The 20,898-nt window shown below is 41.3% G+C and overlaps 3 protein-coding genes across 4 annotated transcripts; 1 reads left to right on the forward strand and 2 right to left on the reverse strand.

Annotated features, from left to right (window-relative positions):
- Positions 1 to 557: 557 nt before the first annotated feature.
- Positions 558 to 7,620, reverse strand: hspa14 (heat shock protein 14). Its single transcript, XM_037760723.1, has 14 exons — positions 7,495 to 7,620; positions 4,970 to 5,050; positions 4,681 to 4,763; positions 4,545 to 4,593; positions 4,227 to 4,332; positions 4,025 to 4,115; positions 3,828 to 3,932; positions 3,573 to 3,734; positions 3,131 to 3,286; positions 2,624 to 2,726; positions 2,238 to 2,453; positions 1,932 to 2,096; positions 834 to 901; positions 558 to 749 (listed from the first exon to the last, which is right to left on the reverse strand). Exons 1-14 carry the CDS (start codon positions 7,549 to 7,551, stop codon positions 671 to 673), a joined length of 1,521 nt encoding a protein of 506 aa, XP_037616651.1. The 5' UTR covers positions 7,552 to 7,620; the 3' UTR covers positions 558 to 670.
- Positions 7,621 to 8,627: 1,007 nt separating this feature from the next.
- Positions 8,628 to 10,709, forward strand: cdnf (cerebral dopamine neurotrophic factor). Of its 2 annotated transcripts, none has more exons than XM_037760724.1 (4): positions 8,628 to 8,759; positions 9,837 to 9,964; positions 10,178 to 10,319; positions 10,404 to 10,709. In XM_037760724.1, exons 1-4 carry the CDS (start codon positions 8,687 to 8,689, stop codon positions 10,574 to 10,576), a joined length of 516 nt encoding a protein of 171 aa, XP_037616652.1. In that variant the 5' UTR covers positions 8,628 to 8,686; the 3' UTR covers positions 10,577 to 10,709. The 2 variants fall into 2 exon arrangements, with proteins under 2 accessions (XP_037616652.1, XP_037616653.1); XM_037760725.1 differs by having other exon boundaries at positions 8,691 to 8,759; positions 9,463 to 9,964.
- A 310-nt stretch (positions 10,710 to 11,019) lies between these two features.
- irak3 (interleukin-1 receptor-associated kinase 3) lies at positions 11,020 to 20,511 on the reverse strand. Its single transcript, XM_037760721.1, has 12 exons — positions 20,014 to 20,511; positions 17,667 to 17,855; positions 16,061 to 16,117; positions 15,799 to 15,962; positions 15,125 to 15,189; positions 14,923 to 15,037; positions 13,888 to 14,006; positions 13,491 to 13,689; positions 13,298 to 13,360; positions 13,005 to 13,172; positions 11,951 to 12,335; positions 11,020 to 11,662 (listed from the first exon to the last, which is right to left on the reverse strand). Exons 1-12 carry the CDS (start codon positions 20,114 to 20,116, stop codon positions 11,553 to 11,555), a joined length of 1,737 nt encoding a protein of 578 aa, XP_037616649.1. The 5' UTR covers positions 20,117 to 20,511; the 3' UTR covers positions 11,020 to 11,552.
- Positions 20,512 to 20,898: the final 387 nt, after the last annotated feature.

A 20,898-nucleotide genomic window follows, 5' to 3' on the forward strand; every position in this document is an offset into this window, starting at 1 on the left:
ATCACACTGTCGGAGATGTGTCGGTGTTTTTGCTCCGCTGTTCTGCACGGAGCTGACACCCGACCGCTCGCTCACTCTCTCTCCTACCCGGCTCTCTGAAGCTCTGTTCCCCGCTGTTACCCGGCAAAGGCAACGGTGTCAGCAGCACGGAGGTCCCCGGGGACCGCCGGTACAACAACCTTTTATTGTGATGTTAATAAAATGTACCTGAATCCAGGAATACGTAGGATATCACTACTGACATTCATGTAATATTACGTCACAATGTCTGCTGTATTGGCCTTGTGTTTACTACGTGTTTATTTGCGTATAGAGCGGGGAAGTGAGATCGGATCACAAGACGCATGTGGAGACGCATTCTAATGCCAGGTGTGAACAGACGTACTTAGAGCTGTCCACTTGTGATCGCATCACTGAGGAGCATGTTAATACCAGGTGTGAACAGAGCCTGTGTTCGCATATTGCCACCACCTTAGCTGCAGCTACAGGAACAGTTCAACTGAAAATGAGCACATTATTCTATGCTTGAAATGAAATCCTGAAGGTTAATACATCTGAGCATATAGTTTGGGTTTTATTATGTTTATTGAGTGAGAAAAAAACTAAACAAACAGAACATTGCACTGAAATTGTGTGGTGGTGTGCGGTTTGGACTTGCAAACCAGCAGCTTCAGGATGCAGCTGCTATGGTGACGACCTCTGGCCTTCCACTGCTCTGCTCTACACAGGACACATGAACGGAGCCGTCCCTGCAACATACAGAAAGATTAATGACGTACAAAAATCAATCAATCTAATACCATGTGCCTCGTGCTCTGAATCCTGGTGGATACCTTTTCATGGTCACCACGGCGTCGATGTCGTGGTTCTCCTCTTTGGGCTGCAGGTTCTTCAAGACAATCTATACATCATACACACATAGCAGATACAGGGTTAATTTGAATTATGAATCAGTATTTTTATACACCCTCTGATCTACACCGATCAGCCATAACATTATGACCACCTGACTTATATTGAGTAGGTCCCCCCCCCTGACCCGTCGAGGCATGGACTCCACTAGACCTCTGAAGGTCTGCTGTGGTATCTGGCACCAAGCCGTCAGCAGCAGATCCTTTAAGTCCTTTATAAGTTTTGAGGTGGGGCCTCCGTGGATCGGACTTGTTTGTCCAGCACATCCCACAGACGCTCCATCGGATTGAGATCTGGAGAATCTGGAGGCCGAGTCAACACCTCCAACTCGTTGCCGTCCACATGATGTAAAAGAAAACGCGATTCATCAGACTGGGCGACCTTCTACCATCGCTCCGTGGTCCAGTTCTGATGCTCACGACGTGCCAATTGTAGGGCGCTTTTGGCGGTGGACACGGGTCAGCACGGGGCATCCTGACCGGTCTGCGGCTACGCAGCCCCATACGCAACAAACTGCTCCTCACTGTGTGTTCTGACTCCTTTCTATCGGAACCAGCATTAACTTTTTCAGCAGTTTGAGCTCCAGTAGCTCTTCTATTGGATCGGACAACATGGGCCAGCCTTCGCTCCCCACGTGCATCAATGAGCCTCGGGTCTGACCCTGTCGCCGGTTCACCTTCCTTGGACCACTTTTGGTCGGTCCTGACCACTGCAGACCGGGAAAATCCCACAAGAGCTGCTCTGACCCGGTCGTCTAGCCAGCACTATCTGGCCCTTGTCAAAGTCGCTCACATCCTTACGCTGGCCCATTTTTTCTGCTTCCAACACAAAGTTCAAAATGTTCACTTGCTGTCTAATATATCCCCCCCACTGCCAGGTACCATGGTAACGAGATTATCAATGTTATTCACTTCACCGGTCAGTGGTTTTAATGTTACGGCTGATCGATGTAATCGAAAAATTGAAAAGCCAAAAGCTCCCTGGTGATGCCAAAGGGTTAACATTTGATCCGGTGTTACCTTCGCTAGCTTTTCTGGCTCCTCTGTGACACATCTCTGGTAAATCTCCAGACAGAGGGAGGATAGTTCCCCCCCTCCGCTCAGGACGTGATGTCTGCGGGCGGGGAGCGGCGTGCCCGACGGAAGGAGAACGGTGAACACCTCAGCTCCTGATTCGTCCACCTCCTGCAACACCACCAGGCCAGACAGGAAACATTAGAATTATATTAAAGTCGTTGGATAGAGTTACAGTTATCGAATTAAAACATTTACATTCAGGTGCATGCGACAATAACACATCATGTGTTTTCAAATTGACCAGTATACCTTCACTAGTATGTCAGAGACAGAAACATCCACTGTGACAGACTCTTCGTTCGGGGCGAGGCTTTCTTTGCCGACCAGTAAGCCGGCCTCCAGGGCTGCTCCCACAGCGATGACCTCATCGGGAGGTGCTGAGTTGAGAAGCTCCACATCAGGAAACATGTCGCGGATCATCTGCTGGAGGCGAGGGATCCTGGCCGAGCCTCCGCAGAGAACCACCTGATATACACAGACCGCGTGAAAGTCTTTATTACGGATTCGTCCGAGGCTTTTATTTTCTTGAACTCACATTCACTATCAAAATAAAGGTCACTCTCATCCACATCATTACAACTATACATGCACTTGGGTCATTTCAAATCAATGCTGCCCTCACACACCGACCGTACCTTGTTAATGTCGCTGGTGGGGAGTCCCGCCTTCTCCAGCAGGGGTCTGATTGGCTGGATGCTCTTGTTGAAGAGTGACGAGCAGAGTAGCTCAAATCGAGCTCTGAGAAAACACCACACTGAGGTTGTCATGTCGGTAACAACTATTTATCCAACAAATTTCATAAGCATAAAAACATATTTCTGCATGACAATATATAGACAATACATGCTCACACTAAATCTGCTCGTAAAGGCAAACATCACAATACATGTCTAAACAAATCCATAAGTGTGTTTCTGCTCTATCCAGCAGCAGTCCATGGTGCCTGCTAGGGGTGAGGAAAAATCATGAAAAATGATGGGGAGTGGAAAAAGCCAAAGCTTCTCATATGGACATACATTATCTACTGATTCTATACGTGCACTAACGCCTAAGTACAGTAAAGTTGGAATCCTTCGCTGTTTTTGTAGTACAGTAGGTAACATAATTTTTTATCATCTGCATGGTGAAGTGTTGTTAGTTACCTCGAGATGTTGCATTCAAAGTCCATGCCGTCGTGCAGGGAGTCAACGAAGCAGTTGGCCGACCCCAGCGTGGACAGAGAGTGTTTGGCCATGTCGGCTCCATTCATCAGCTTCATCATCGCCCGGACATTACTGCTCACGTCATGCTTATAGGTGCTGTACGACAAACGCAGACAAACAACATGAGGATGGCTGGCAGGAGTCAAATACAGCAGTACATTACTTTGCCCCCGTGCTGGTACTCCTGTCTGTTTCTCCAAACTCTATCTACTGTAGGTAATAAACTGACTATGGAGAAGTACCTCATGCAACCCCACTTCAGAACCCAATAAAGTTTACTGCTCAGTGCTGTATGTGATCTTCAATAGAAGTGTGTTACACATGGTAGAAAACATGAAGTGTGAGGAGAGCTTCAGGGAGCAGCAGGAAACACAGTAGCTACCGTTTGAATTCGGCGGCGAGGTGCTGGGCCAAAGCCTGGGTGAAGCTCTCTCCTCCGATGCTGTGGTCGGTGTGGGTGTCGAGAACCCGGATAATTCCTCCGTTGACCTGCAGCACTGTCACACTCAGGGACGTCCCGCCCAGCTTATACACTAGAACGTGGCTGCCAACACAGACATTTTGATGTCATGAGTCCATTAAGCAATAAACAGGTTAACTTCAACATGTACCAGGAACACAAGCTGCAGCTGCGTACCTCTTCCCAGAAGGACAGTCCTGTCCGATGTTGTAGGCTAACAGAGCAGCAGCGGGCTCGTGGATCAGCCTGAGTACATTGAAACCTGCAGCCTCCGCGGCCTTCCTGCACAAAGCAAACACATCGGTAGACTTTGTTAAAAGGTTTCACTGTCTCACAACAAAACGTAACAGTAGTAGATGGTAACGTGGCCTAACCTCAGAGCACGCTTCTGAGCATGTGCAAACTCAAAAGGCACGGTGATGACGGCGTCGGTGACATCGGAGTCCAGAGCGGACTGAGCTGTTTCTGTGAAAATGGAAATGATTGATCAACTTACTGTTTATCTACAAAGCATGTATCTGTGTGTGTGTGTGTGTGTGTGTGTGTGTGTGTATGTGTGTGTGTGTCACAAACTACCTTTCATTTTTTGGAAGATGAGTTTTGCGACATCATGTGGAGCAACATACTCTGGGTGATCTCCCGCTGTAATCTCATAAGAAGGCTTGTCCCCTCTGTTGACCACCTGAACACACCAATCACTGCTTTACCAGGACAGTCAGTCGCTGTGATTTATAAACTAAAACTAACAAGCCAACCGGCACACTTCTGACTGAAGATGTCAAGTTAATCAAGATGAACAGCATCCGAGAAATGAATGTTGTCTATGTTGTAAAGCATCATTTCAGACATGTTGGGGTAAAAAAACAACACAGATTGGATGTGTAACAAACTCACCTGACACTTGGTCTCTGTTTTGTGAGCTTGTGTCTCTGGATCATCGAAGCTGCCCATTGAGAGACAGGAGAAGAGAAAATCTATTAGTCACTCTGAACATCATTTGAGATTTGCAAACAAGAGAGTATTTAAGTACCTTCTCCCCAGCACTTGTTTCACTTTAACAACTGTGTTGGCGGCGTTGCGGACCCGTCCTTGCTTTGCTGCAATACCTACAATCTGCAGAAGATAAAAAAAAAAAAATCAAGCAATAATAATAATAAACAGCTACAAGGCAGAATGAGGGAGCTACAGAGGCTTTACAGCTGCATCACATACTTCAGCTGTCAATAATGGAATAATAATTAGCTTTAACCTTTACCTTAAAACTATGAAAGGTCTGATAACTGAGTCTGATGTGAAGTGAAGTATACTGTATGTTTTACCTGCTCAGTGTCTCTGTAGGACACCACAGCTGGAGTCACTCTGTCTCCTGCATCATTAGCCACCACATCAGCCCGTCCATCCTAAGAAAAACACACACACACATATATCATTTCAGTTGCAAAAGATTTATCGGAACCATTTTTCGTTCCGCCGGTTGACCGGGCCACTATTCTGTCTTTCAGAGGTTGTAGCGGGCTCAGTTTTAAAGCTAGAGTGAAGGTTCTGGCCTCATATGAAACTAGAAAACCTAATGAATCCATCCCCTAGACCCCCTGTACCCGCCTAAAGACCCTTGATTTCAAAATACTCCCGCTGGTTTACAAAGCACTAAATGGTTTAGGGCCAAAATACATTTCTGATCTTCTGCTATGTTCTGAACCATCCAGAGGCCTGTACTACGAAGCCAGTTCAACATACCCAGGGTATCTTTAGTTATCTGGCTTCACTTAACCTAACAAACGAGATCTCGCTAAACTGTACTAAGAAGCTGGTTATCAACTCAGTAAGTCAACCCAGGGTTTCTCTGTCTGGTTAGGAGTGTGTTCACATGAACGAGGAGGTGTTTGCAGTTTATAACCAATCACAGACATGGACTAGTCTACTGACGGACAGGCAGAGAGACACATTTTACAAAGGAAGAAACTAAATTAGACAAATACGAAGAAGTTAAACACTTAATCCAGACTAAAAGTAACACAGATGAAGCTGCTAAATGCAGGAAGGACAACTGGCAAAAGAAAAAACTCCGGATGTGTGAATGCGTAAATAAACAGACTAATTAATTTAACGAAATACACAAAAGTCAGATATACTCATCTAAATATAAATAGCGTTAAAGAGTGAAATAGATGAATGTATAACTCATCTTTTTACACTGCGATTATGAATTTGCGTCTATGACTATTTAAACATCCTTTCACCTGCTTCCTCCTCTCTGACGGTGTGAAACGGACTCAAGAGTAAGTAAAAAAAATATATATAAAAACATAATTCAAAGCGGTAAACACCCCCAGCATAAAGTCAGCTGTCCTTCCTGTATTTGTCAGTTTAGACTGTGTTGTTTTTAGTCTGGATTATGACTGTAACTTCTTCATATGTGTGTGATATTATCATACAATCACCGCAGTGAGCTCTGATTGGTCAGTAGGAGGTGCTTTCATAGGAGTTGATCTCTGATCTGGAACATAACCTGCTCCGGAGCAGGTCAGCCGTTCAGCATCAGTTACCATGGAGATCTACCCAGCATCAGTTACCATGGAGATCTACCCCGGTAAGAAGTGAACCAGCTTCGTAGTACAGAAAACCCAGAGTTAACCCTGAAGTCACCTCGATAACTGCAAATCCTGCTTCGTAGTACAGGCCTCTGGTAAGAATAAGTTTTTATGCACCATATACTTGGAAGAAGCTCCCAGAAACCTGCAGGACCTCCAACTCTGAGTTCTTTTAAACCAAAGCTTTAAACGTTCCTGTTTGCTGCTGCCTTTTATTAAACCAGATAATGATCTGATACTGCACTAGAGCTTTTACTCTTGTGTGTTAGATTCAATTTTAGCTTCTATCCTAGCTTTTATTTTTATCTTGTTTTTATTTTCTAATCTTTAAAGTGGTATACAAATAAAGATGCCTTGCCTGTACCCCCTAAAGACCCCCTGACATCTACTGTTGACCTGCTATCTCCCCCTAAAGACCCCTAAAGACATCCTGTACCCCCTAAAGACCCCTAAAGACATCCTGTACCTCCTAAAGACCCCCAGACATCTACAGTTGACCTGCTATCTCCCCTTAAAGACCCCTAAAGACATCCTGTACCCCCTAAAGACCCCTAAAGACCCCCTGACATCTACTGTTGACCTGCTATCTCCCCCTAAACCCCCTTAAAGACATCCTGTACCCCCTAAAGACCCCCTGACATCTACAGTTGACCTGCTATCTCCCCCTAAAGACATCCTGTACCCCCTAAAGACCTCCAGACATCTACTGTTGACCTGCTATCTCCCTCTAAAGACCCCTAAAGACATCCTGTACCCCCTAAAGACATCCTGTACCCCCTAAATACCTCCTGACATCTACTGTTGACCTGCTATCTCCCCTTAAAGACCCCTAAAGACCCCCTGACATCTACTGTTGACCTGCTATCTCCCCTTAAACCCCCCTAAAGACCCCCAGACATCTACAGTTGACCTGCTATCTCCCCTTAAAGACCCCTAAAGACATCCTGTACCCCCTAAAGAAGACTAAAACAGGTCTCTTGTGGGTCTCAGAGGGTTAAAGAGTCTGTAGTCTTCATATAAAGCCAGATTAACTACCTAAACCAGCCTGTTTGTCTCGTGTTGCTCCTCTAAAGTGACTTCATTCATGGTATTCATGGTTACAGTTGGTTAGCATCGTTAGCAGCTAGCAGCTGTTTCAGTGTTATTTTAGGGTTAAAGGACGAACGTGTCTCTATCTGGAGGACCAGTAGAAGTAGGACATCCTGGGACAGACCTGTTAGACCCGGTAGAGTCCATCTGCAGGTAGAACTCACCTTGAATATCGCCACGCAGCTGCAGGTGTAGCCGAAGTGAACTCCGATGGCCGCCATGATGGAGAGATGCCGGCACCACGCGCATGAAGCTCCTCTTCCGGTTCCCACGAACAACTTCCGGCGGAGCTTCCGGTAGAATATTTTCAGAACAAAAGCGAGAAGCTGAATATTTATTATATAATTATTTGATAACATTTGATAACATGTAATATTATATATATCAAAGTACTGTTTTTTCAGAAAAATATAATATGATACAATATAATATAATATAATATAATGTAATATAATATAATATAATATAGTATAATGTAATATTATATAACATAACATAACATGATGTAATATAATATAATATAATATAACATAATATAATATAATATAACATAACACAACACAACGTAATATAACATAATATAACATAATATAACATAACATAACATGATGTAATATAATATAATATAATATAACATAACACAACATAACATAACATAATATAACATAACATAATATAATATAATATAACATAACACAACACAACGTAATATAACATAACATAACATAACATAACATAACATAACATAACATAATATAACATAACATAATATAACATAACATAACATAACATAATATAACATAACATAATATAATATAATATAACATAACACAACACAATGTAATATAACATAACATAACATAACATAACATAACATAACATAACATAACATAATATAACATAATATAACATAACATAACATAACATAACATAATATAATATAACATAATATAACATAACATAACATAACATAACATAATATAATATAATAATACATAACATAACATAATACAATATAATATAATATAACATAACATAACATAACATAATATAATATAATAATACATAACATAATATAATATAACATAATATAACATAACATAATACAATATAATATAACATAACATAACATAACATAACATTACATAATACAATATAATATAACATAATACAATATAATATAATATGATATAATATAACATAACATAATATAATATCATATGTAAATATCATACTTTAGACGGTGTGATGACGTCAGTCTCGGAGTCCCCCTCTGTCTGCTGGCTGTGTCTCTGAGTCCCGGAGTCTCCTCTCAGTCCTGCAGCTAATAATAACCACTAACTAACTATCGCTGCCATGTCTGTGTTGTCCGTCGCCATTCTGCTGTTTTTCAGAGGCTTTACTGTTTCTGCTGAAGGCGACTGTGAAGGTTAGACAGCATGGTGTGAGCAGGAGTTATAATATATATATATACATATATATATATGGTTGATATCAGCAGCAGGTTCTTATTCTATCTCATGCATGAACACAGTTCTCCAACATAAATCTGCCTCCTGGCTGCATGTGTGGACGAAACTGGAGGTGCAACCCAACACGTGCTAAATAACTTCATAATGAGTCAGCTGAGAATTCATGAGTAGATGTGGAAATTAATCTAAAATGACATATAGGATATAGCTTCAGAGATTTTCAAGACAACTAATGTAGTTCAATAAAATAAACACCACACAATTACACAATTTAACTTAATATATATTTGTTAAAAACAAGAAAGGTTATAAAAAAATATTAAAAAGGGATTTATATTTTTTTTAGTATTTTCTTTCTTTTTTTATTTATTTATTTGCATATACATAAAACTGCACAAAATCCAGTCAATGAAAAAAAAAACAATAACAAAAAAGGAAGAAAGATCTAAACTAACATAATTTTAAAAATACAACAAAAGTTAAACAACAACAAGAAGCACACAACATGAGCAGAAAAAACCAAACCAAACAATCCAATAAAAACAATGAAATACATACAAAAAAAAAGTACAGAACAAAATAAAAAATATATCCAAACACATAAAAAAATAATTAGTCAAGAATTAAATGTGATGATAATTTCCTTTTAAAATATTCTAGGGATAACGAGCTCTTCATAACATGTATGTTTGGTCGTACACCATGATATCATGAGGGAGAACCAGCCATGTTCAGGTGAAGATGATTAACCTGTCTAGTATTATGTGAATGAATTTGAGAATAACAAACCATAACAAATATTTTCCTTGTAACAAACATAGGGTTAAATTGTGAAACTCACAAAATATATATTAAAAGCTTCAGTAGGCAGTATATTTTTGGCATCATTTGGCAAAAATCCCATAATAACCTTTCAGCATATTGTAAATAAAGAGCCTGTTTTCACACACTGTGAAATGTATTTTTTTGTCCACAAATGATCAGACTTGCTGAGCAGCGTGCTCAGCCTCTACTAACAGTGAACTGGTCTGCAGTGTGTGTGGACTTCCTTTACAGACTCTATGGCAGTCTGACCTCGGCCCACAGAGAACTCACTCCGTCTCTGGTGGAGGACGAGCTGATCCGGGCCTGCACCTCCGCCCAGGGGAAGGAGGCGAGGCTGGTGAGACGAACACAGACACACAGACTCTGATCCTTTCTACCATGTAACTGTATTATAGCACATTGGAGACTTGCATTGTTACTGTACTGTTGTGTTGCTTTATGACGTCTCTAAATTATTTTCTTCTACAATATCTAGTAGTAGTTTTCGAGCCTGAACTGCGACCGTTTCAAAACCGACCATGATCGAATATATGTTTCTGTGCCGTCCTAGTGTTACTACCTCGGAGCCAGCAGCGATGCAGCAACCCGCGTCACAACATCAGTGTCTCGACCTCTGGCCTCCCACGTCCCCGTTGAGAAGATCTGCCAGCGCCTCAGCAGCTCCGACACGCAGATCTGCCAGCTCAGATACGGTAAAGTGTGTTCCAATACATACATTCATTTGTGTGTGGGGACACGACATAAAGCCTCTGTCTGTGTCTCCCGGTTGTCTGCAGAGCCTCAGCTGAAGGATCTGAGCAGCGACGGGCTCAACAAGCTGAGAGTCTTGGAGCTGAGGAACATTTTAGCCTCGTGGGGAGAAGAGTGTCGAGGCTGTCTGGAGAAACACGAGTTTGTCAGCCTCATCCAGGAGAAAGCACCGATGCATGCTCACAGTATGGAACTATGAATAATAATAATAATAATATCCTCTCCACCCAACCATCCACACAGCATAACGTCTATTCACTCTTGTATTGTAAATTGTTTTTGAGTTTGAAATTTGCAGTAAAGTTAAAAGTTGTTGTTTGATTCACATCCAACTGGTACCTTTTTCTTTGAGGCAAATTCTGCAGCCTGACAGGTCGTCATGGGGGGAAACAATCATTAGAGTGCATGATTTACTAGTCTGATTCACCGGATGTAGACTTTGGGTATAAGTCTGCCATCGGCTGCTTATCTCATGTATTTTTGCACCATTCCCTCTGGGTGACGTCACAGAGACACACTTTATAGTCTATGAGCTCCACTTGAAATGAATGGCTGTATAAATAAAGCTTTACTTATTTACTTACAAACAAAACAGGGACCCACTTGTAAGAAATAAATAAATAAAAAAACGTCAAAAATTCAACAAGGTACCTTTAATTACATCAACATGTGCTTTAAAATAATGCATTATAAAAAATATACACACCTTCAACCTGAGTGAGAGCAACGTTTCTACCTTTTGTTCTCGTTTCATGTCGTAAGAATAAAATATAAGAAACCAAAATTCTCCTTACTGAAAACACAAGAGACAACCACAACGTGAAGGTATTTAAATAAAGATGCTGTTATGTTACTTGTACAAATATTAGTTTTGAGAAAATGCTTATTATCTTGAACCTGGCCGGGGTTATTCTGTGTTTCATACGGTTTAATGCCATCACATCACTCACAGTGGATCTGAACCCAGAAGACATGAGAGCAGTGAAACAGGCCGAGCTAACCGGAGGACTGCTTGCCTTGTTCCTGGCTGTGGTTTTGTCCGTTTTACCTCTAACATGCTGCTTTCTATGTTCTGCTCTGTGGCTGCAGGGATTGCAAATCGCCCCGCTTGCTTCATCTCTGAGTGGGCTTTACGAAACAGGACAGGAGTGTAACAGGAAGTCTCTCTACTACTACTACAGTCCCGTCTCAGAGAACAGTTCCTCTGTGTGAATCCGTCCTTCGTTATAAAGACTCAGTTTGTTCTTCATTCTCTCCTTGGCTGCGTTTTCCACCACGACGTCAGCTGAAGCACACAAAACACAGCAACTGATTACTATTACAACGTTAACACACACACACATATATACAGTATGTTCCCCGTGTGATGATGCAATTTTGATTGATTTTTATTTGAGGCCATTTTAAATGTTCCACTTGGCAGGATGTCCGTCACGGTCCGGTAAAGTACTTTGTGTATTTCCTCAAAAATGACTCACAAGAAGCCCTGAGAGTTGACTCACCCCTCTGAGGACATTTAGACGATCATATGTTGTAATATGCACGTTTGGTTACATGTGTTGACATCACTTACTCTGAGGACTGTCTGCGTGGTCAGGGGTGAAGCCGTTGGCCCTGCAGTCCTCACATGCCAGACCGCCGGTCTCAGCGGGGCAGCTGCACTGAACGGGACAGCTGCTGTACAGGTCCTCGCTGCTGTACAGGTCCAACACCACCACCTCCTCGCCGGAAGCCCCCATAGTGTCACTCACGTACGTCACCTCCGACTGGCTGCATTCACAGGGCCCCCCCACCGGTTTCAGAGAACCGGGGAGGCTGAGCTGCTCATCGTGCTCCACAGGTATGGAGGGTGAGAGGCTCAGCTGGGCGTTAATAGGGAGTCTGTCATCCAGGCTGTGGGGTTGGTCGGCGGGGGGGCAGCTCGGTGGAGGAAGCAGCTTGCTCAATGCCAGAAGTACCTGAAGACAGTTAAGATTTTATAGTATTTATCTCCTTCACAGTCACTTAAATATGACAGCGTATCAGGGCTACTGTAAGTAAAATAAATAAATAAATTACAGAGCTGGGGGAGCGGGTGATAGTCAGAGAAAAAACTCAGAATATACGGGAAGAAAACTTGGATATTCTCTGAGATTAAGGTCGATCCAACCTTACGAAAAAAACAATTTTCCAAGTTTTTCCTAATTTTTTTTCTTGTAGATTTGTGATTTAAATCTCAGAGAATTTCAGATTATTCTTCTCATAAACATGACTTTATAATCTCAAAGAATATTCAAGATTTTTTTCTTGTAAATTTACCAAATTAATCTCAGAGAATATCCTACTTTTTAAAAATGTTCTCCTGTATTCCCCCCTGGGCGCTGTATGCCAAATCAATGATGCGGATAATAAAGTCAGATCTCAGAGGATCCGCTGTGGTGACCCCTGACGGGAGAAGCCGAAAAACAGACAACAACACCCTCCTCCCCCCCGACTCCGTAGGTTTCTTTTTACCTACAACGGCTCGAATACGAACTTAAATGATTCCAGCAGCATGAATGAAAACCACAAGACGCAGTGGAAAGCGTTAAATATTTTGTTATGTCGACTGTTCCTGGAGGTCAAGAATGAACTTGTATATTGCTCACATTCTCCGTGCTCGGTCTGCTGCGGTGGCGGCTGGCGGTGCAGTCCAAGGACAGACGCAGGAGGCCGAGGGCCACAGCCGTCGGCCAACGACCGGCCGCCGCGTCCAAAAACTGCAGACAAGAGTCCACGCCGCCGCTGTCCTCCACCTCAGTCACAAGCAGATCTCTCTGACAGAGCAGACGGGGGGACAGAGAGTATAGCACATCATAATGTGTTATGTAGCCTATAGATAAAGGCTTCATTAAATGTGTTAACCTGTGAAGTTACTATTGCAGCTTCCGTGTTGACTCACCAGTGGTTTTTGTTTCGGTGCATCCTCTACGACCTTCCGTCCCGTTACTGTTTCCATTATAACCTGAGAGCAACAAACTGCAATTAATGGCAAAGAATACGAAGGTTTCACTCAGAAATCATCGTCCTGTTTTCAGTAAAAGTAAAAGTAAAAGTTCAGCAAAGCTTATACAGTATGATCTCGTAACAATCACCATCCCAAAGCTGTAGACGTCCAGGCTGAAGGACAGCTTGCCGTCTCGGATGTACTCCTCAGAGAGGTATCCCAGGTCAGCGTGGGCCCTCGTGTCCAGAGTGATGGTGCACTGCTGATTGGCTGAATGAGGACGGAGACGAGCCGACCCGAAGTTGAACAGCTTGGGCTGCAGGTCGTCGTCCAAGAGGATGTTGGCGCTGTGCAGAGAAAAAAGACACGGACACTGTTTGAACCTCTGAACCACACAGACGGCAGAGAGACACGAGACAGTGGAGGTCCACAATGCTGCAACTGTATGATATATATACTATATAGATGTACAGTATATATATCATTGAGTGTTGCTCTCCAAAGAGACAGCAGACAGAGGGAAGCAGTTGTTCTTTATGGAGTACCTGGAGATGTTTCCACAGATCACTGGGCAGGGCTGGGCTGTATGGAGGTGATACAGGGCCTTAGCAGTTCCTTTAATGATGGTGAGACGCTCTTGCCAGGACAGAGGTCGCTCTCCGCCCTGCACAGTAGTAACATACCATTTTAGATATATAACTCAAATGTTCTGTATGCTTTCAAATAGCCAAACTAACTTTAGGTATTGTAAAAGTGTACAAGTGTACACTACAGTAAATACCTGTTTGAGTCGTCTACATGACTGCTATAACTAGAAGCTCCCCATAATAACTGTTTGTTTACATTACAAAAACATACTCTTCTCCTCAGTCACATTGCAGATTGTGTTTTAAATCCATGTCACAGTAAAAGAAGCAAACTCAGCATACATGAAACAAGCCAACAAACACACAGAAACCTGCTCTGTCTGCTCATCTGTGCTAAGAAATGGTCTGAGCCGAAGGGTTGCACTGCACCACCTGATTTATAATTATGAAACAGAACAAGCTTCTTATGCATACTGTATATTTCCCAAAATAAAAAGCCTTTGTTAAAGGCACAATGAGTAGGAATTTCCTAAAAAACAACGTATAGACTAATACAGAAACCTTCTGACCCACTAACAGTGTGTTGTGGTGTGCCTGGGTTTTCTCTCTTCCTCTTACTCGGCTGTGTTCGGGGCATTTCTGGGCGTCATCTTCTATAAACATGTAGTGACCAGGTGCCAGACTCTCAGAGGAAGCTACAGAAATGACGGACAGCGCCGAAAAAACCCTCATATATACTGTAGCTTTCACCTGCAGGCGAGCACCGTATCCCTCGTTGAGCCGGAGAGGAGGAGGAAGAGCCAACTTTGAATATGTTTACAAACCACAACCGACTAATCCTACTCATTGTGCCTTTAATTGTTTGTTCTGCAAAAGCTAATCTCATGTACCACAAGTTCTACTTCCTATTATCTGATGATTGAAAGTATTACCTGGCAACTATTTTGCTCTGGCTCAATAAACAAGTCACACACACACAGAGACATACAGCACCTGATGGTGTAGTCTGTGGGAGAGCGATCCGTTGTGGAGGTAAGGATAGACCAGACAGTAGCGGCCCTCGTCAGAAAAACAGCACAGCAAGTCTAAGATGTTTGGATGTTGGTACCTGTAACACATCACCACACTTAATACTGAACACACTCTCTATATATAAATATATAAAGTTATCTTGAGAGTGAGGGTTGACACATACAGATGATGGATTTCCATTTCCTTTGTGAAGATATCCCACAGCTTCTTCCACGATGCCACGTTGGTCTGCAGAATGATGGATAAGGGATGCATTTCAGTTCAATGTTCTTTGCAGCGATCAACACCCCCGACATTAAACAGATAGTTCAGATGTTCCTCAGTGTTATATGTTATTGTATGAGGTACTTCTCCATAATCAGTTATACAGTTATGGAGAAGGTGTAGGACCATATACTTCTTCCAACTTCTTTTTGGACATGTAATATTTATTTATGTTGATTATTTGTTAATTGATTATTTACTGTTCATTTTACTAGTTATTCTTGTTTTGTTTTTTACTTGTTACATGTTCTTAATAAATAATGAATTCAAAATAAAGTGAAACGAAATCACTGTCCAATCATATTAAACATGAATCCCAATTAGCGTATGAAAATAATATGCAAGATCGGCATATCGTTTGTTATTATGAACGGCCGAATGGTGCGTCGCTTTAAATGCTGCGGCCGCAAGGAATAATAAAGGAAGCATTGAAGCTCCTTTCCTCAGCATTTAGAGGATTCAAACAGCTCTCATCACGGCTGCTACTGAGATACTTCCGGGTCATTTCACTCCGTTAGGAACCTTCCTAACAGAGAGAAACACTTAAATGTGAAACCACCCATCAACAATCACCTGTTTAAAAAGCTTCACTGCGACTGTTTTACTTCCTATCTGCGCTCTGTAGACGTCGGAGAAGTGGCCCTCTGCGATTCTCATTTCATGATGAAAGTCTCTGGTTCCTTCTATGACGTCCTGGAAAGTTATTATGGGCCTCGGGTTTTCTGCAGCAGAGCTCACTGGAACACAGAGAGACAGATCAGTACGAACTATGTCAAAGTTCACCCTCAGCCTGGACCGTAATGGAAAAAGGAAGTTCCACCAAAACTTTACTTACCTGGACATAATACTTGAGGTGCAGAACTCGCCTCCGGTTGGGAGGTTTCCGTTATTGCTGAAATTAACAGACAGACGGCCAAAAATATGAAACCATAGTTCTATTTCTCTTGATAATTTGATCGATTTGGTTTGATTACATCAGACACGCACCACAAAGAGGAAACAAGAAAGGGCTTTACACTTCCCCCTTTTGTAATGTAACTTCCCTCCAACGCTCATTCAGTTCCCTGGGAATTTTAACAATAATACAATACAGTTAAACACAATTTTTGCTGCAAAAATTCCGCTGTGAAAAACGTGATATCACATAGTTTAGTCTGCTCCTAAATTCACATAGACGTGACATAGACATAGACGTCAGTTTTATCACTTTAACAGCAACTCTCAACAACTGTGTGATTTGTCAAAAGTTAGAAAGCCAAGACAGATGTTTTTCCACTTACGCAACATCGCTAAAACTAGGACTTTCTGTCCCATGGCAATGAAGAGATTCTAATTCACGCCTATGAATCCCCCCAGACAGGATTATTGTGACGTTTTGTTGTAAAGCCTGTCACGTTCTAGGTCTTCAAATGGTTCAGAACGCTGCAGTTAGAACCCTAAAACTAGAACATTTGAGCGTATTTCAGCTTCCCTTCATGGCTTCCTATCCGTGTCAAATCAGACTTTAAAGGGACTCTATGTAAGAATCAGAAATTGCTTGTTAACAGCGACCCCTGTGGCTGTCAACAACAGTCAGCGTCCTGTTGCTCGCGCTTGTGCTCGCTCTACATAGATGCGAGCGAGCATCGGTCAAGACAGTGAGGCGACACACACAAGACTGATTTGACAGCTAAAAGCACAATATCACTCTATATTTCATATGTATGGCAGTTATTATACCAAACAAAGGTCTCTCCATGAATCGAAAGCCCGCCAGATGTTGATGATACTAGCGTTAACGTTTACTGCTTCAGCCTCCCGATCGTGGTCAGAAGGAACAGGGGAGACACCAGAGTTTTTGTCGGAGTCTGTAACGTTACGCGCTCCGGAGTTAACCCCCTGTTACTCCACTCAGAAGCTGGGAAACAAGACACAGGAAACCTGCGTTGGTCTGGAGGAGCTGCAGCATTTATTTCTGCACAAACTACAACTTCCACTGAATATTCACTGATATTCTCAGAGCTACAGTAACTCTCTCCTGCTCCGCTGCTCTCTTGTTTCGCACCGTCGGTCACAGTCCTGTTTTGCAAGACGGGCTTCACTAGATATAACTTTGCGTTTTTGTGCTTCCTTGTATTTTGTGTTGGAGTGTGAGTTGTGGTGGAGGCTGGTCTGTAATTTCCATTACAGAAGTGATGAATCCATTCAGTTTACTGGATCAGTGTCACCAATACTGACCTCATTAAGTGGATCTGGTACCAGCAAGACGTGACCGATCAACATTAAATACAGAGGGAGAAGAGGACTGGAGCTCACAGCTATAATTATTATTATTATTATTATTATTATTATTATTAATATAGTATGCAGTAATCTCAACATGACACGTACCATCTGCTCAATCTGAGTCTAGAGTACCAGAGATATTTTAAAAAGTGCTCTCTGCACATAAGGAAACTGACCTTGAGGTTGACCCTTGAAGAGCTGCAGAGCTCTGTGGTGGCCCATGTCCTGCAGCACCTTCAGCAGGTCCTGCACCGTTGAGTTCTCCTGAGCCCAGGACCACAGCAGCTCCCTGGTGGGACTCCGACCCGTCGCCTCGGTGCGTTCCAACATGCGAACTTCCAACGAACTGGGGACAACTCGGATAGCTGGAGACAAAGAAGGACGATGGACATGAGAAGAAGATGTCAAATATCAAGCTCACAGAGGAAAGCAGTGTCAGCAGTGTAACCCTTTCCTTACGCAAAGCGTAATAATAACTAATTGTACAATAAAAATAGGCATTAATATATTTGTTTACAAATGTATTTCTGTTTCAACAAATTAACCACAAACTATAAAAAAAAAAAAAAAAAAGTATTGTTATTGTACTACAATGGCTGTTTTGTTAGCATGTTGTCCAACAATAGCTCCCATATAGACAGTCCATGAGCCACTTTGGAGGGACCATCATGTCTCACGGTGATTTTCTTTTAAAGGTCTAAATGTCTCCACTAGTGTTGGAATAATGCATGACAGCATTGTCTTTACATTGGTTACCTGTTAGTTTACGTATTGATTTTACATTTATTTTATTAGTTTATAAGACACTACATGGCAGTGTTTTATAATTTTATGGTTTTATAAACAATAAAACCATAAAGACACTACATGAAAGCCATCTCTATTTAGTCTGGATTTTATGTAGTGTTTTATAATTTTATGGTTTTATTGTTTATACTTATTTTATTTATCATCATCATTATTATAGTGTTTATTTTACTCTATTTTGTTTAATCAACATTTTATTGCTGATCATTATTATCTCTTTTATTCTATTTTATTTTATTAAACATTTTATTATTTTAATACAATCTGCCTTTTTTGTGTAGTTTCATAATTTGTATTTATTTATTTTTTATTTCCTTGTATTTTATTTATCTTTTATTATCTTAAAGGTCCCATATTGTAAAAAGTGAGATTTTCATGTCTTTTATATTATAAAGTAGGTTTAAGTGCTTTATAAATACTGTTAAACTATCAAAACGTTCAATACACTGACAAATACACAGCAGCCCGTATTCAGAAATTGTGCTTTTGAAACAAGTCGTTAGGATTTCTGTCCATTTGTGATGTCACAAATCTACAATATTTAGACCATCATTTTAAACATAAACATACTAAATGTGTCCCAGTTTATTTCATGTTGCAGTGTATGTAAATAACATCAGCTGACAGGAAGTAAACATGGATCCAAGCTGTTGCCTAGCAACGCAATACCATTGAAATGCACTAAAACGGAGCATTTCAGACAGAGGGTAAATACAGGTATATTCAGACAGACAGTATGAAGAAAATAAAGGTGTTTTTTTTAACATTACAGCATGTAAACATGTTCTATTAGAAACATAAAATACAAGTATGAACCTGAAAATGAGCACGATATGGGACCTTTAAAATACCCATCTTTTATTGCTTTCTTATTCATTGAACTTTTATATTGGTTGTTTTGGTGCATTAGTCTCTGAATCCATTTTTTAACACACTATATTTTTGTCAATCGTCTGTCCAGCACTTTGAATTGTTTGAAAGGTGCTGTATAAATAAAGTGTGATTGATTGATTGATTGATTAAAATGTATCCAGCTTTTTTTTTTTTTTGCCATTTTACACATTGATCCAGTATAAAAGAAGGTAACCAACACAGAATATCATGAAGTCACATATCATTGTAAAACTCAGACTATAATCTATCCATCCATCACATTGTAATGACACTGTGGTCAGGAGAATTTGACCTTTGACCTCTAATGCTGCAATAGGGGCAAATTCTGAATGCCACTGCAAATGCCCTTATAACTAACTTCATCATTTTTATTTTTAAATTATAAATAGTTGTAAATATAAAACACCATAAAACAGTCAATAGAGTACACAAGCACATTTTTTTCCACTCACAATGTTATGTTTGGTCAATCACTATTATGTAGTTATATTATTTCTTTATATTAATATTGTCTCTATAGGTGGAGGCTTCAGATAAGCCCAGTGTTTTGTTTTGTCTCTTCCTGCACTTTATATTATTTATTAATTTATTTTTTATTATGTTGTGTCGTCTTAAATTGTGCAAAATAAAAAAATAAATAAAATATGACTGACTGACAGTTACATATATAGAACTACAGCCTATGGATTTGTAACAGACCAGAGTAAGAAGCTGTAGCCTCAGTCAGAAGCAGCTTCCTGTTCCAGCACACTGCGGTAAGCCTTCTTGACCTGTTATCTATCAACCAGATCTCTAAACCAGATGATAACAGCTCCTCCTCACCTAGTCCTCTCCATCCGAACCGGTCGTCTCCGCTGTCCAGGATCTTACACAACTGTTCCACCACCACTGGAGGGACGTCGTAGAGGAAGGTGGAGGGCTCCATCTCATCCGAACAGAACAGAACAGAACAGAACAGAACAGCTGCTCTGACAGCAGAACACTGACAACACTGAGCCGGAGAACAGTTCACTGTTGCACAAATACGGAAGTTCCCCCCGTTAGACCTCTACAACTACTCAGTGCTGATGCCGCTCTGACAGGAGAACACTGAGAACACTGAGAACACTGAGAGAACAGTAACAGTTCAGTGAAGTACAACAGTTCAGTTTGAGTTGTTGCTCAAACACGGAAGTTCCCCCCCACCTCTCCAGCTCAGTGCTGCAGCCGCTCTGACGGCTGATGAAGTCATGATTTATGACTCAGTGAGTAAGACAGAGAAAAACCAGAGTTACAACAACAAAGTGTTCAAAGACATGTGTGGTGTCGCGTTCCATAGAAACACACCGGATGCGGGGCAAACTGTGGCAGAGCTGAGGGGACGTCGCACGAACTGTGGCGGAGCGGAGGGGACGTCGCACGAACTGTGGCGGAGGGGACGTCAAAATCAACATGAGAGTAAGTCAGGTGAGATGGTAGTAACACTCCACCTGCAGTAGTATTCACAATCCCAATCAGTACATACATACAAGGGATTTGACAAAGACAACTTACACAGAAATATAAAACAACAGCTAGTAACAAGGACAACAAAGCTGGACAAATAAATAAATAAATATATATGTATATATATATATATATATTATATATGTATATTTATATATTAATAAATTATATATTTATTTATATATTTTATATATATCATATTTTATATATATCATATATTTA

The sequence above is a fragment of the Sebastes umbrosus genome, chromosome 23 (genome assembly GCF_015220745.1).
Source record: "Sebastes umbrosus isolate fSebUmb1 chromosome 23, fSebUmb1.pri, whole genome shotgun sequence".
Taxonomy (NCBI): Eukaryota; Metazoa; Chordata; class Actinopteri; order Perciformes; family Sebastidae; genus Sebastes; species Sebastes umbrosus.

Coding starts and splice junctions, on each gene's coding strand:
- cdnf (XM_037760724.1), top strand. CDS start 8,687: ATGTCTGTGTTGTCCGTCGCCATTCTGCTGTTTTTCAGAGGCTTTACT. Junction 8,760..9,836: donor TGCTGAAGGCGACTGTGAAG/GTTAGACAGCAT, acceptor ACTGGTCTGCAG/TGTGTGTGGACTTCCTTTAC. Junction 9,965..10,177: donor AGGGGAAGGAGGCGAGGCTG/GTGAGACGAACA, acceptor GTGCCGTCCTAG/TGTTACTACCTCGGAGCCAG.
- irak3 (XM_037760721.1), bottom strand. CDS start 20,116: ATGGAGCCCTCCACCTTCCTCTACGACGTCCCTCCAGTGGTGGTGGAA. Junction 15,190..15,798: donor CAGTGAAGCTTTTTAAACAG/GTGATTGTTGAT, acceptor ATCATTCTGCAG/ACCAACGTGGCATCGTGGAA. Junction 14,007..14,922: donor CCCACAGACTACACCATCAG/GTGCTGTATGTC, acceptor ACTACTGTGCAG/GGCGGAGAGCGACCTCTGTC.
- hspa14 (XM_037760723.1), bottom strand. CDS start 7,551: ATGGCGGCCATCGGAGTTCACTTCGGCTACACCTGCAGCTGCGTGGCG. Junction 3,735..3,827: donor GACTGTCCTTCTGGGAAGAG/GTACGCAGCTGC, acceptor CTGTGTTGGCAG/CCACGTTCTAGTGTATAAGC. Junction 902..1,931: donor AGCCAGAAAAGCTAGCGAAG/GTAACACCGGAT, acceptor TATGATGTATAG/ATTGTCTTGAAGAACCTGCA.